This window comes from Streptopelia decaocto (genome assembly GCF_964273445.1).
Source record: "Streptopelia decaocto genome assembly, chromosome: 1".
Taxonomy (NCBI): domain Eukaryota; kingdom Metazoa; phylum Chordata; class Aves; order Columbiformes; family Columbidae; genus Streptopelia; species Streptopelia decaocto.
This window is the reverse complement of record NC_138663.1, coordinates 191,516,990-191,532,242: the sequence shown is the minus strand read 5'-3', so window position 1 is coordinate 191,532,242 and position 15,253 is coordinate 191,516,990. Positions and strand designations below refer to the sequence as shown.

The following is a 15,253-nucleotide window of genomic DNA, read 5'->3' as shown; positions in this document are numbered from 1 at the left end:
CCTTTTCTTCCACCAACATCGTCAATCTTCTCTTATAACCATGTCTGAAATATTTCCAAAATTCCATGTTCAATGGCTTTCCATCCCATCCTGTAATAAACAAAAGCCCTTCAATTATATTTTTATATTCTTACACCTTATCAGGATTTTTTTTAAAGTCCTTGTAGGATACATTCTTAAAATAAGATTAAGTTTTACTTTAGCTGCCTTATACTAGGCATCTTGCCCAAACTAGTCACATAGGCTTCCTTTGTAGTCAGAGGACAGAAGCATTTCTCCTGTTATCTTTGGAGAGGACAGGACTACTGCTCTTGGAGAAAAACTTACTGCAACTTCTACCTTTTATTGAAAAGTTAGGCCACCATTCATTTTAACAATATGGTAGGATCAGTTAAACAAAATTGTTTTGAAGACTACATAAAATAATCTAGGATTCAATTATTTGAATTTTAAATTTAGAACTGTTAAGATTATCACAAAAATAATCTGACATAAAAATTTAGGTGTGATTCTAAAAAGACAAAACCAAAAGAAAAAAAAAAAACAAAAACAAACCTACAAGTAGCTTAACATATACTAACCTAGCTATTGTTTGAGTGTGAGTAATCATTGTTCCATGTAGCTGCACTAATTACATGGAATCAGTGCTACAAAATCCTACTACATCTTTTGGAAAGAAAAAAAAACAAACAAATCCCGCAGGAATTCTTGACTAGTGCTTGGACTTTTCAAAATGCTCTTCCAACAGTTTCTGCTGTGACTTCAGTTACTTCAAAGTATATTTAAGTCCATTTTGCTTTTCATCTTAAGAGAAAAAACACAAATGAGAACCTGAAAAGACACAACACTAAATTAAGAAAAGTGTTTTCATCATTGAAGTCTTTTAATTACAAACTGTGTGCTACAGTAATTACATCAATGAGCAAGCTGTTGAAGAGTTTCCACGAGGAACAATATTTGATGGAGATGATATTCAGAACCCTTCTTCTTAATTAAATTCTTATTCTGGCAGGAAACCCAATAGAGGAGCAGCCAACTTGTGACCTTCAGGGGCTACCGGGTGGAGAACCCCTAGGTCTGGCACTAACTCGATATTATTGCTCCTAATGCCCTTGAATTGAGCTATCAGCACAGGTGGAAAACTCCTAAGAGTCATGAAGAAGCTCCAGGTAACCTGGGAGCCAGAAGAGAAGGGTGATTAGCATGGAAATTGGTACAAGCTATTTCCCTCTGCTGAGACCAAGATTCATCAGTACTAGTGGAACTCCAGGGACATCACTCTGGCAGGCTAACAAGTGCATGGTGAGTTAGCACAGGCAATGTTTTCTTGGCACTGTGTCAGCCACTCAGACAGCAGGAGCGAGAGATGGAATATAAGGAGCTGCAGGTTACAGGTCAAGAACTATGAGGCCACTTTTCAGCACAGAAAACTGGTAAATTTACTGTGGGGTGCAGATCAGAGGGATACTTCACATTTAGCTTACCAAGTTTTCCATTCTGATGTACACGCTGAACTCACAGGCATCATATAATATCAGAGGGAAAAAGTGCTTTTAGTAAAAGAAAAGACTCTATTATCTGACAACCAGGAAATCTGGTCTTACTGTCTTCCTTTCAGTCCACTCTGCATTTTCATGCTCTTCACACCCGTATTCTGTCCCAGATGGAAGTTCAGGATCACTTTTCTTAAAATTCAAGGAAGATACTCAAGAGATCTCATAGCACAGAACTGCAACAACATCCAGTCATCATGAACAAAAAATTTCAGTCTCATTCCTCACAGTGACTCCCAGAATTAGTGTGCTAATCTACTTGAATTAAATGTCCTTTTCTGAACCTCTTCTCTGTTCCTGTCCCAGAATAATTGAGCCTGCCATTAGATGAGCTGAGGAGCCTCCTGGGAAGGCTCCTCTTTTGTCCTTGGCCCGCAGAGCGATGGGACGAGCAGCCCAGCACAGGGAGCAGAAGGCCAGTGTGGCTGCCAGGCTCCAAAGCTCAAGTTCTGCTGCTGGGTACACTTATTTTGGGGAGGCCAAACTGTCACATCGCAGAATTTATTCTCCCACTTTTCTGTTTAAACCACTCATTTGTTTTACAAAACGAGAAAAGGCTTTTCACATACACTTTGCAGCTTAAAGAATTCACTCTTTTGTTCTGAAACAAATAACATAATTTTTTTCCTTATTGCATTAGTTTGTTACATCAGCTTACAGTGTGCTTTGAAGATGTCCTCAGTTCATTCTCTCTTGAAGAAACAGTTTAATGAGTTTTGGAGCACAGAGTTTGCAAACTGTTTTGTGCTGGTAGCTGCCTCTGGGGAAAAGCCAGAACACTCGCTGCCTGGCAAAACCAGCTCTCTCCATAGGTGTGCAGCGGCTTGCTCGGTCAACTTACTTTCTGTATTTTTTGCCCAAGCACCTCTGAGTTTTATAGAATTACATCATCATTCTGGAGTTTCACAATAATAAAAAAATCCAATAAAGAGCTTTAAAGCCACTTCCTTTGCTGCAGTTTCTAATCTTGTTTAGAATAATAGAGAGCTAATTTCAAGAAACCACATCTTGTGCTGCGCCCCTGACTTAATGTCAATACTCTTCAGTTTTTCAGTGTTGTGCATTTCTGTGTTAGGAGTGGGAAAGCACACAAATAAACCAACCCAGAGACATCGCTGACATTTTAGAAAGTGAGTCAAGCAAGAGATTAAGATTTCAATTTATAACACTTCTGTGTTTTTATTATAAAATGATAAATAAATCTAGCAAGGCAGGGAATGTAAATATTTTTGCAGTTGTTTACACTAGGGAAGAGGAAAGGAATTTAACATGCAATTAACCACTTAGGTGATTCTAGATATGTACCATATGGTCTCCGAATTACTTAAATTAAAGAAAAATATTTCATTTTCATTTATAAACTATTAATGCATTTCAGCTGCTTATAGCAAAATATTTTAAAACTATTTACTCTTCACCCTCTTCTCTCTTCCCCACAAAGTGGCAGGGAAAGAAGAACACGGGAGGTAACAAAGAATACTGACATCAAAAAGCTGCACATATGATCTGCATTGCTCCACTGTCCTTAAAACTCGGATTAAAAGGCACAGGCTCTATATTGTGTCCCTCAACTGACCCTATTTGGACAAGTTGAGAGACAGTATTACTTGTAAACATTATAACTAGTCTTTAAAGTAAAACATAAAAAATATGCAACAGACAATTTACAAACGAGTCCTTCATGTTTTAACGTGTAACTCTACAAACATATACACACACATGCAGCACATACACACATCATTCTATTACCAATTAATTATTCCTATTACTGCCTAAGCTTTAAAGATCCATAAGCCCAAGATAACTAGAATCAGATCATCATGGTTTCCTTTGGGTACAGATTTCTACTCTACCAGCTAAACCTAATTTTAAGTATTAACTTATTATTTTAAAACAAACATGATGCATGCTGCTTTAGATAAGCTCTTACAAAAATTTACACATATCTCAAGCAACATTGTAACTGCAAAATATTTTGCCAATACAATCAAATCATGTAAGTTATCTGTACTTATACTGGAGGATGAAATAGCTACTCTTTTACAGTAGTGCTCATTTACTATATTTTGCCAGAGCCATTCCAGACCAGGAGGCGATGTGGCCCCCAGTAAAAAGGAGTCTGACATCCCTGATATAGGAGATCATGATTCTCTAATCCTGAGTCTGCCACACACAGCAGTATGAACTTGTATAAACTACTTCTTTTTCCCCTCTCAATCTAATTGCTACCTCCTGTTAAGTGAGGGTGATAACAGTTCCTCTCTCTTGTTCTTTTCTGTTTTGACTGCAAGGTTTCATAGAATGGACAATCTCCCACTACATTTGAAGAGCATTTCATTTCAGGTCCTCTATCCTGTGTTTATGGCAATGATATATTCAGTTATATCTATCACTATCAAATATAGCTCCAGCACTCCAATCCTGGGGAAAAAAAAAAAAAAAAAGAGGACATCTGATCTGTGAGAACACAATTATATAAAACTAAACAAAGCAATCAAAGCAAATATATATATATATATATATCTAAAGCACATATAGCAATTTCAAAATGTTACCAGGAGATGTATGCAACTACTTCCAGCACTGTTCCTTAAAACGCCCTGTCGCTGAAGTATGTTTGAGTTTCATGGGGCTCACACTTGCAAAAAGAATTTCCTTAAAAGTGCTTCATATCTCATGATATCTGCAAACACTCTGCTGCTGTAGATAGTTGCCCAGTGAATAGTGTCATATTACCACTGGAAAACAAATCTTCACAGTATTTGCTATCAGCATTTTCTTTATCGTAAAATGAACTCAGCTCCAGAACGACAGAAACATAAACAAACCTTGAAGGGTGACTTTAAGAGCTTTTGAAAGTCCCAGCATCTACTTTAATGCTGACCTCAGCAGGGCACCAATCTTTTTGAAATGGCTTTTAGCTATTAATTATTTATAGAACTATCACTTCCCCAGAGTTCACTGTGCACTCCTTTATTAATCTTTTCCTCAGACCCCGGCTCTTCAACTTGATTTTATAGCATACTTTTAAGAAGGCTCAGATGAAAACTAATCCAGGGATTTGCACTTTGTGTAAACAACTTTGGTTTCCAACATGGCAAGGTAAAAAATTACTTTGAAGGGGTTACACAAACTTCAAGAGGCTGAGTAATGACATATGACTTCATCTCTCTTCAAAACACTCCAAAAAGTGGAGTATGAGTAACATCAGCGCCTCTTCAAGTAACTGAAGAGAGAGAAAAAGTGGAAAAGCAATCTTCTATGAAGGCTCTATGCCTTTACTATGACATTTATGTCTGTGATCTACAAAAGTGGTTTCTTGAAACTCTCAATAAGGGAGATCCTAGACCCATGGGGTGTCTGCTTTTCTTTTCAACAAATGAAGGAAAATATTAACAAGAGTTTAAAAGATTAGGTACTAACCATAATCACATATGCTGTAAATTAAACCAGTTTTTCTCTCCTACTATCTGCTCACTTATAAGGAACACATGATTACAGTCTCAATTCCAATTATTTTTTTTCATACAGGTTTTTAATACCAGAACATACTCATATGTGTCCACATAATTTTCTCTTTGCCAGCTAAATAAACTCCTTTTCCTCAACTTCCCTCATAGGTCATGTTTCCAAACCTATTATCTTTCCAAAACGGCTTCTCTGTATTTCTTCAATTTTTTTCTACATCTTTTTAAGAGGTATACACCTACTACAGGACACAACAATACCCACTGCTAAGTCTCCAACATCAAATACTAAAATATATTTTAAACCCCACAGATATTATTTTATTAACAGCATCCTATGAATAAAAGCACACTCTTTTGGCATTTATTGTCCTTCAAACACTTACGTATTTAACTGCTTTTCTATATACAAACTAGAACAGACAATTTAAGTTGGAAGGGATCTAGAACAATCATGTAGTTCAACTGTCTGTTCAATTCAGGGCTCACCACAAGTTAAATCATGGTATTAAGGACATTGTCCAAAAGCCTCTTAAACACTGACAGGCTTGGGGCATTGACCACCTCTCTAGGAAGCCTGTTCCAGTGTTTGACCACCCTGTGGGTTAATAAATGCTTCCTAATGTCCCATCTAAACCTCTCCTGGTGCAACTTAGAACCATTCCCACATGTTCTGTCACTGGGCCCCAGGGAGAAGAGCTCAGCACCCCCCTCTCCACCTCCCCTCAGGACACTGTAGCAAGCGATGAGGTAGTTCCTCAGCCTCCTGTTCTCCAGAGTAGGCAAGTCCAAAGTCCTCAGCTGTTCCTCAGGGGACATTCCTTCCAGCCCTGTCACCAGCTTTGTTACCCTCCTCTGAATGCATTCAACAACCTTCACATCCTTCCTGAACTGTGTGGCCCAGAACTGCACCTAGTATTCAAGGTGAGGCCGCACCAACACTGAATACAGCAGGACAATCACCTCTTCTGATGGCTGCTCATGCTGAGTTTGATGCACCCCAGGATGGCGTTTGCCCTCTTGGCTGCCAGGGCACACGCTGCTGACTCCTGTTGAGCTGCTGTTGACCAGCACCCCAGGTCCCCTCCTGCAGGGCCGCTCTCCAGCCACTTCTCTACCAATTTATACTTGTGCACAACATTACTTCATCCCAGGTGCAGAATCCAGCATTTCAGTTTGTTAAATTTCATCCCATTAGTTACAGCCCAATGCTCCAATCTAACCAGATTCCTCTGCAGGGCCTCCTGTCCCTCAAGAGCATCAATAGCACGTCCCAGTTTGGCATCATCAGCAAACTTAGTAATGGTGCATCCACATAGTTGATAAATATATTGAACGGAACTGGCCCTAGAATTAAAACCTGAGAAACACCCCTGGTGACCCATCGCCAGCCAGATGTAGCCACATTCACTGCAGACCTTTGAGCTGTGCCCTTCAGCCAGTTCTTCACCCAGCACACCATGAACCTGCTCATTGCACAGCTGGACAACTTGTCCAGAAGGATGCTGTGAGGGATAGTACCAAAAGCTTTACTAAAATCCAGAAAAATGACATCTACTACCATCCCCTCATCTGCTGGGCAGGTGACCTTATCATAGAAGGATATAAAGTTAGTTAAACAGGACTTTCTCTTTGTGAACCCATGTTGACTGTGCCTGATTATTGCATTATTCTTCAAGTGTCTTTCAGCAGTACCCAGTATTATCTTCTCTGTATTTTTTTTCAGGAATTGAGGTTAGACTAACAGGTATTTAGTTCTCTGGGTCTTCTCTTTCACCATTTTTGTAGACTGGAATAACCTTGGCCAGCTTCCAGTCAGCAGGGACCTCTACCAAAGGTCTTGGGAGTCTGGAGACAGTAGAGAGGGGATCCCGCCATAACAGCCACTAGCTCCTTCAGAACTGTGGGATGAATCCCATCAGGGGCCATGGACTTGTGAACAATAAGCTGGTCCCCTACAATTTCAGTGTCCACAAACAGGAAGTCATTGTTCCCACAGTTGTGGTCCTCTGACTCAGGGGACCGAGCAGCCCAAGGTCTATCAGTATTATCAAAGACTGAAGGAAAAACACATTGAATGCCTCTGCTTTTTCTTCATCCCTGTTAGATGACCATCTTCAACAAGTACAGGTCCAATGTTTTCTTTAGACCTCCTCTTGCTATTAACATAATTAAAAAAGCCCTTCTTGTTATCTGTAACAACACTGGCCAGTTTCAACTCTAATTGAACTCTGGCCTTTCATGTTTTCCCCCTGCGCAAATGAACCACAGCCACTACTTAGTCTTCCTTACCAATAATTTCAAGATTTATGTTAACCACTTGAGCAAAGTTTTCAGAATTCAAAACCACTTTTACCTTCAGAGGTTAAAGGTTATCACTTATTTATTTTAAAACAGCTGACTCATCACTTGCCCAGTCTGACTATTTATTCTTTTTATATGGTGTTACTGATATTCACATGAAATGTTATACACGACCAGAATTACAACTACACATTAGTAGTCATTCCATAGACCTAAAAGAAATCCTAAGACATCAGATGCCACAATGACACAGATGGCAGATTCAATAACAAGATGTTTCACTCAAACTGCCAGCCAGCCCTCAGCAGACTGAGTAATAGGCCTGTTAAAAATGATACTCCTCTCTTCACTGCGGCACTACTACTGATGGCGTTTGTGATCAGTACAAAACTGCGATACAGCACTTCAGGAACCGCAGACTCCATTTGTGACCTCTGGCTTACCTAACACAACTACGCATGGGGTCAGGACACCTTCAAACTCCCAAGAAAAGGCTCTTAAGCAGGAAAAAGATGCATACAGGTGTTCTTTTGCTCTCACATGTTCTTCAACAAACTAAAATAGGGGCTTGGGCACATGGTGACAATGTTTGATGCAGAAACTATTTTCTCTCTGCAGAGAAACTAGTTCTCCACCTAGTGACACCAACTCTTCTTCAGCTGACCAGCCTCCCAGATGCCTTTACATGTGCCCTGTTAATGGAATCCTTGTGTCCTCAGCAGCCATGGCAAGCCACATCCTCCTGTAGTGCCTGACAGCCTCCCTGAACAAACGCTCCAAATGTTAGGGTGCATCTCATCCACTGACTTCCTTTGTCAGGAACACGACAGACACAATCCCAGCAAGTTAAGACAAGGACTTAGGTGGAGCCTTCCACGGTCAGGATCTCTGTCTGGGCAGAGTCCACCCAGCTGCAGGAAGAAGCAAGACTAATAACCACGTTGGTGATACACCATTTTTCATACACTTCTTCCCTCTAGGGTATCTATAACAATACATGCCTTGTTTTCTGTTGGCAAACTTGGCTGGCTAACGTATTTGGTTTCACAGGTGTTTTGGTCTCCCCAGTCACTAGGAACCATAGGCCATTAAGAAGTTCTAATGCTGCCAAAGAAACCTGCACTCTGGACAAAAGTATATAAGCATAATTAAACCTGTAACCTGATGTAAATTTTAAGCCACCAGTAGAGGTGGTCCTTCTGAATTTATATGTACTTAACATGCCAAAGCAAAAAGGTATATAGCAAATTATTTAGTGTTCCAAAAATATCAAAAGGCTCCCTACATACCAACATGTTCCCTCCTATCAAATATAATTATAGTGATGTGTGTGGGTTAGTTCCAACATTACACTGTGTATTCAAGTACCACACAAGAACGTCTTCTGCTTCTGGAAGAAAAGCTTACTGGCAGGCCATGTAATTTTATAAAATGCAAAAGGAAGTATTTGGCAGCAATCTAAAAAAGAACTCATATTCACTGTGCCATCATTCTTCAAAAACACAAGTTAAACCTGCATCTATCTTCCAGATTAGAATGAAGAAAGGTTACTATGATGGACAGCAATTAATATGTAAATACATATTTTTTTTTTTTAAATAAGAATCAATAATTAAAACTAATTCAATATTTCACAAAGAAAATTCAGGTAAGATGATTTGGGCAGCTGGTTTTTACTGTAAATTACTTCATTGCTGGGAGCTCTTTCCTGTAGCTGCAGAAGGCTGCAACCTCCACTATCACTGCAGAGCCTGTTTACCCTGGGTCTCATTTTTTGTTACAATATTGAACCAAAATCCACAGCAGGAGATAGGAATTATTATGCTTGGCACAGGACTAACAATGGCATATCATTAAGTTTTGATGACTGTCTCAAAGGAAAGTAATTGTCAAGTCTGAACTTGGGGGACAGGCAGGAGACTAAGCAACAGATCATGGGGAGAAACTTTGATCAGGTCTCAGGTTGATCAAAGGGTCACTTGATACTCTGGGCATCCCAGAGACAAAGGTAGAAGAGACCACAGGAGATACTCTAAAAGCACACAGTGTTATCAATTGCAAGGCAGGACGTAGGAAATGGAAACCGGCTTCACAGGAGATGAGAAATAAGCTGAAGAAAAATGTGGAGCAAAAGCAGAGTACTGAATTCCCCACAGTGCAAAGCTTTTGACACCAAGTACATTCACGAAGAAATGGCATGAAAATGTGTGGTCATTATTATTTGGTTCATCTTGCTTTCATAGAAGAGTCAAAAGGAAGACTGATTGCTTTCTAAAGGCATCGCAAGGACTCAAGAATCCAGCCTGCACAAAATTTCTATTCATTTTCCAAACTCAGTAACAGAAATCTCCTCTGGCAACAAAGCCACTAGACACTACAAAAACAGGCAGATACATTTCCTCGCCCCCCTGCCTGGCAGCCGCCAGCTTCTGGACTTGGTAATAAAACAAAGAAATCCCAGGGAATTTCATCCTCCAGGAGCCAGCAACAAACCCTATGCACTTTTGAACAGCTAAGCAACAGCCAGCCAGAAATGGAGATTTGCATCATTCAGGAAAACAAGGTCTCATGGAGTGCTGTTCTCTGTGCTCCCATCTGTGTGCAGTCTGCTCTGCTCTCCCTTTCTGCCTTGCATGTGGGACCAGCTTCCGCAACTGTGTCAACAAAGCCAATGTAAATACTGCTACATGCAGTGGCAACTGCCCCACAGCCTGTAAAACTTTTCTGAATGGCAAATACAGACTTCGACAGGGTATGCAAGTTGTCCTATTATTTGAGCTGTACTTCAGAAGACAGAAATTCATCTGCTGAAGATATATGCTGAGATTGAAACCCAAGTATGTTCGAAGGATATTTACTAAGTTTATTTGCATGCCAAGAGCAGTAAGAGAGAATTACGGTTTCTAAGGAGGAGATAATGGATGCTTGTGCAGCCCTGACAGACAATGCTACTATGGAAAAATCACATTAATGCAGTTAAGATCTTCACTAAAGAGGAACTACTTTTACCAAACACCACTAATTTAAGATATACAAGCCTCACTTAGCAATTAATAATTGAATTTAAATATATATAGAGCAGATAAAATTAAAATAATCAAAATACTGTGTTTTCTCTGCTAGCCATATATACACCTAGCCAAACGACAGATGAAAATAAATGCTGTTATCTCTTACTATATTTCAGTGTCTAGTTTTGATATTAAATGAAAGGAAGGAATATACTCTCTTCACTTAAAATACCCCAAACTTTTACTTTCAATAAATTCATTTTTTTTCATCTGGACTACAAATTAAACTGAAAACATATCTTAAGTTCAGAAGAAAGAGCAGCAAAGGACACCAAGCCAAATTACAGACATTAATTACTCTACAGAGGGCTAACGTTCTTCTGATGTAATTTTTCACTAAGCTTTACTGAAATTTAAATACTGTTACAGTTCTTGACTAGACACACTAATTCAACGTTCAATAGACTTTCTTACAATTCAAAAGTTCACAGTACATTTTGCTGGGATAAAGCTACAGGCCAAAGCTTGCTGTCCCTTTTTGTATTGAGGCTATACTCATTACAAGATGTTACACTCTTTCGAAGGTAGCAGCTAAATAAATAATATTTCAAATGGAACAAAACACACAGGCTAACTTTCGAAGCAGAAAACTAGTCTCTTCACTGAATAACTAACACCTACATAGGAACGGTGTAAAACACCAGTTATAAAAATGCTAAGAAGTCAGACATTCTACTGCAAAGACACCTTGCTTCCACTTCTCTGGCTTTGCCAGGCCAGCAGAGGCAGTAACATTCCAGTGGCTATCCTAATACTCTCCTCAGAGAACAGAAGTCACACCTATGCTATGGAGAAAAGTGCATTTCCTGAGAAGCAAAAACCAGAGGTATTGCAGGTATCTAGGTATTCTGACCAAGGTGTCAAACAGTGATTCAGGCCCTGTTCCAGCTGGGGATTCGGCTCCAGACATCCCAGGAAACCCCATGACTACCATCTATGCAAACTGTACCTTTGGATGTCACAAGAAGTACAGAACAAATGCACGATTAGTCATGATGAAGATCAAAATTACATAGCTCAGTAGAACTCAAGGATTTAACACTTTCAGATACCACACGAAAGGATAAAAAGGTGACATGCCAAAGGTCACAGCAGTACAGTGAGAAAAACTCACTTCCATGTCCTATTTCAGACTGACCGGCTCTCACATGCTGACACTGACAGTGCACAAACACCAACATGCAGCACAGTGTTTTGTTGCCTTTTACAAACATTCCTTTGCAAAGCTAGAATAATCCCTCTTTCCAATGTATTTCTTCTAATACCTTCCTTAATAAGAAAATAAAGGAAAAGTAATTAAGTTCAGCATGACAAGACTACACCTGTACAAAAGCAGGTACATTAAATTTTTATTTTTAGCTGAAAATTTCCAAAACGTTACTCTCTGGATGGAGTTGCTGAAAGAAAGAAAACTCTTTAACACAACAACACAAGCATGGGAGTGTGGGGAGCAAGTGACAGGGAGAGGTAGGGGTATTAATATGCTATCAAAGAAAAGGTGAAGCTTTTACAGTCAGTGTGTTTTACTCACTGTATTAGGTACATATGGCAGTCCATAAACTTTCTCCTGTGTTTCCTTCAAAATTTCTGTGGTTGACTTTTTTAAAGGATGTTTCCCATGGTAGATTTGGTCCAAGGCAGCATAAAATACCTGAAGGGATAAAAAAAAATGTCTTTGGTACATGGCATTGGCATTTGACAACCAAAACAGATAAATAGAAAAGAATGGGAGAGAGAGGACAGGGAAAGGGAACAGTTTAAATATAAATGGTTTTGTAAATCTTCTATTCTTAGTATCACATACAAGGAGAGAAACAGGTTTTTGGAGTACACCAACCACCACCATCATGACCTACCATAAATCCGTGTTTAAGTCACTGAGAACACCAGTAGTATTAAATCACTTGCATTTAAAAATAAAACTAAGACCTGTCCCTAAACCCCAATTCTCCTTTTTGAAAAAAATACTTTAAACCAGATTTAATAAAGACTTAAAGTTATTTGAGCGGGCACAGCACAATAAGCTATTCCAAGATGTGCATGCAGCCATGAGGACGCATCACACCTGCAAGGGCAAGTTACGGCCCCAGCAGTGAATGTAAGGAGCTGGACATGGAGCTGCTGATGCCCCTGAGTTTCTTCTAGGGCACTGGAACTGTGTAGTACTAAGGAAGATGCTTCTTTTGTTTTAGCTCTCACAGTCAGAGTAATAAATTGCTGCAGTGTAAGCTGAGCCTGAGATCACACTGCACCAGGAGGGTGCTTAACCTCAGAGGTAAGAGGTGGTTCACAGGCAATTTTTGAGCAGAAGCATGTGAAACATGGCAGAACAGAGATGCACGACTAAAGCACTGAGGTGTTTGGAGATCAGGAAAGCAGCACCAATAGAAAGACTTTTCAGGCAAAGATAGCAAAGCAGAATATCTGGCACTTTAACAGCAAACATGACATAAGCATGGACAGAAGACTGTGCCAGGGCTCAAAGTGTGCCACCACCGAAAAAAATTGCAGTATTTATTTTTTGTAATATAAAGATTTCCTATTCTGTGGAAGTGCAGGAAAGACAGAAGAGGAGGACACCCATTGCTGTGCACCACAACATATTTTTTAGAAGTTTGGTGCATCCAAATATTGAAGCCAAAGAGTTCAGGGCAGGTCACACTGTGGTGGTGGTAAATTAACGGTAGGGAGCCCCAAAAACCTTTTGTACAACGGATGAAGCAAATAATTTGGCTAAAGATTTAGGTCCAGTCACACTCCCAGGGATACTGCAATACCATTCCAAATGATAGAAACACACTGGTTTAGGAATTATAACCATGAAAAGCAGAAAAGGCTCTTCAGAGGCATTCTCTGTCCATAAAGAATGGATGATTTTTTAAGCAATCTGAAAAACACAACCCCCCAACCTCTGAAAAGATTCTTTGTTATGAAAATCAGGTACAGAAACACTTTGAACTCTTTAATTATTTATTAGAATTCCAACACTGGGAGGAGGGAGTTGGATATATAACACATATATCAAAAATGTGACTGTTACTAAAGGGCCATATTCCTTCTGTTCAAATAAGCTGTCTTCTAACACAGAATCTTGAGAAATCCTTTGAAACTGCTTTCAAATTATAAGCATGATAGTTGATTTTTTTTCAAGAAAAACTGAGGGCTATAAGGAGAGAGGTGAAGAAGCCATTGCTTGCAGGAGCTATTCCTGAATTTCCTGCTTGCTTCCTACATGGTTAATGAGAAATGAAGTCAATAAGACCTGGACGTGCAGCATCAGCCATTAATGACATTGCAAGTTTTGTGTCCTAGATACTGACACTGAGCAACAGATAGAAGCACTTAACATCAGCCCATCTACAAACCCCGAGTAGGCAGCAGAGGGTGACTCCATGAAGACACTGCACCAAATGGCAAACAATGATGAGTACTTCACTTCTTAAAGACAAACTTTGCAGAGGTATTTAAAATTTTCTATCTTTATACTGATAACATGAAAAACTATAAATCTAGAGAAAAACCTATGGTAAAAACTAATATTTTTTATTATTCTCTTAGAAGAGAAAGAGGTTTGGCAATGCCTTTGCTTGTTATTTTCATCCTCAGAGCTGGTCTCTAGAAACTTGGATCACTTTTTTAACAAAGTTTAACAAAAGCTACAGCATTTACAGTAGCAAGGGTGACTCAGAATATGATCAACACTAAGTACAATGAATAGATCTAGAAATTACCTGAATTAATAGTCCCAGAAAACTCACTTTTTCCTGTCACCTTTGTGATTCTAGGAGGAGTCATTTCACACCAACTTCCACATCCTGTCTAGAAACCCAACCCAAACATCAGGAATTTCTGCATCTGATCACAAACTTTGGCATCCTGCTTTCAGCCCATCCTTGATCCTCTGTCTTCTGTCTCCCAGCTTTGTTAGGACCTGTTTGCAGTTGCTCTTCAGTGTTCTTCACAAGATGGAGCAGCCTGCTCTGCAGTGGACCTTCTAAAGTTCAATTTGGAGTCAAGCAGTTTGTGGATTGGGAGCTGGAGCAAAAGTTTAACAGGCAGCCAAGCAGAGAGGAAACAGGAGCTGGAGGTCAGTGGAACAAACTTCCTCAAGAACAACGCGGTGATAGGGAAATGAGTCACTGAAGCCAGCTATAAGGTTTCCCCTGATCCTGGCACACGTAAAGCGTAGGAAGAAAGCTATGAGACAGGCCACCTGGACAGCATAGTTGAAAAAAAAAAAAAAATCCATCCCTGAAAATAAACTTGCATGAACTTTATATCCATAAGCATTCTCATCTACAAACCACCGCTCCGTGTGTTTACACAGGCCTTTGAAATGGGAAAAGGAGACACATCCCAGGACCACAGGATTTTAGGTGACACTGCTGCATGCTAACATTTAATACTAAGCAGTAGATAGAAGATGGTATCTAATTTCATTAAAACACTATTACCAAAAGACCTAAAAATATAAAAAGGCTATCAAATAATTATCTTTTTACTGCTGTCTCTCTGTTTTGCACCGACATTGGTATTTATGAGTTTCAACTGATTCCTGTTCTTCCCAGCTCCTTATCTGCTAAATAGTACTAAATGTAAATAGTTATGCTTTTTCCTATTACTGACTGAAAGACTCTGGGACTTAATCTGTGAATGAAGTCAAATCCAGTTGGTGACCGGTCATGAGTGGTGTTCCCTGGGGCTCAGTAATGGGGCCAGTTCTGTTTAATCTCTTTATCAATGATCTGCATGAGGGGATTGGGTGCACCCTCAGTAAGCTGGCAGATGACACCAAGTTGGTGGGAATGTTCATCTGCTGGAGGGTAGGAAGGCCATACAGAGGGATCTGGACCGGCTG

The 15,253-nt window shown here is 39.7% G+C and overlaps 1 protein-coding gene across 1 annotated transcript in view; it reads right to left on the bottom strand.

The window, feature by feature from the left end:
* MIPEP (mitochondrial intermediate peptidase) overlaps positions 1-15,253 on the bottom strand; it is a 77,141-nt gene that overhangs the window by 14,772 nt on the left and 47,116 nt on the right. Inside the window, exon 16 of the mRNA XM_082044690.1 lies at positions 11,927-12,046. Coding sequence (XP_081900816.1) covers positions 11,927-12,046 — 120 coding nt within the window. The remainder of the gene's footprint in view (positions 1-11,926; positions 12,047-15,253) is intronic.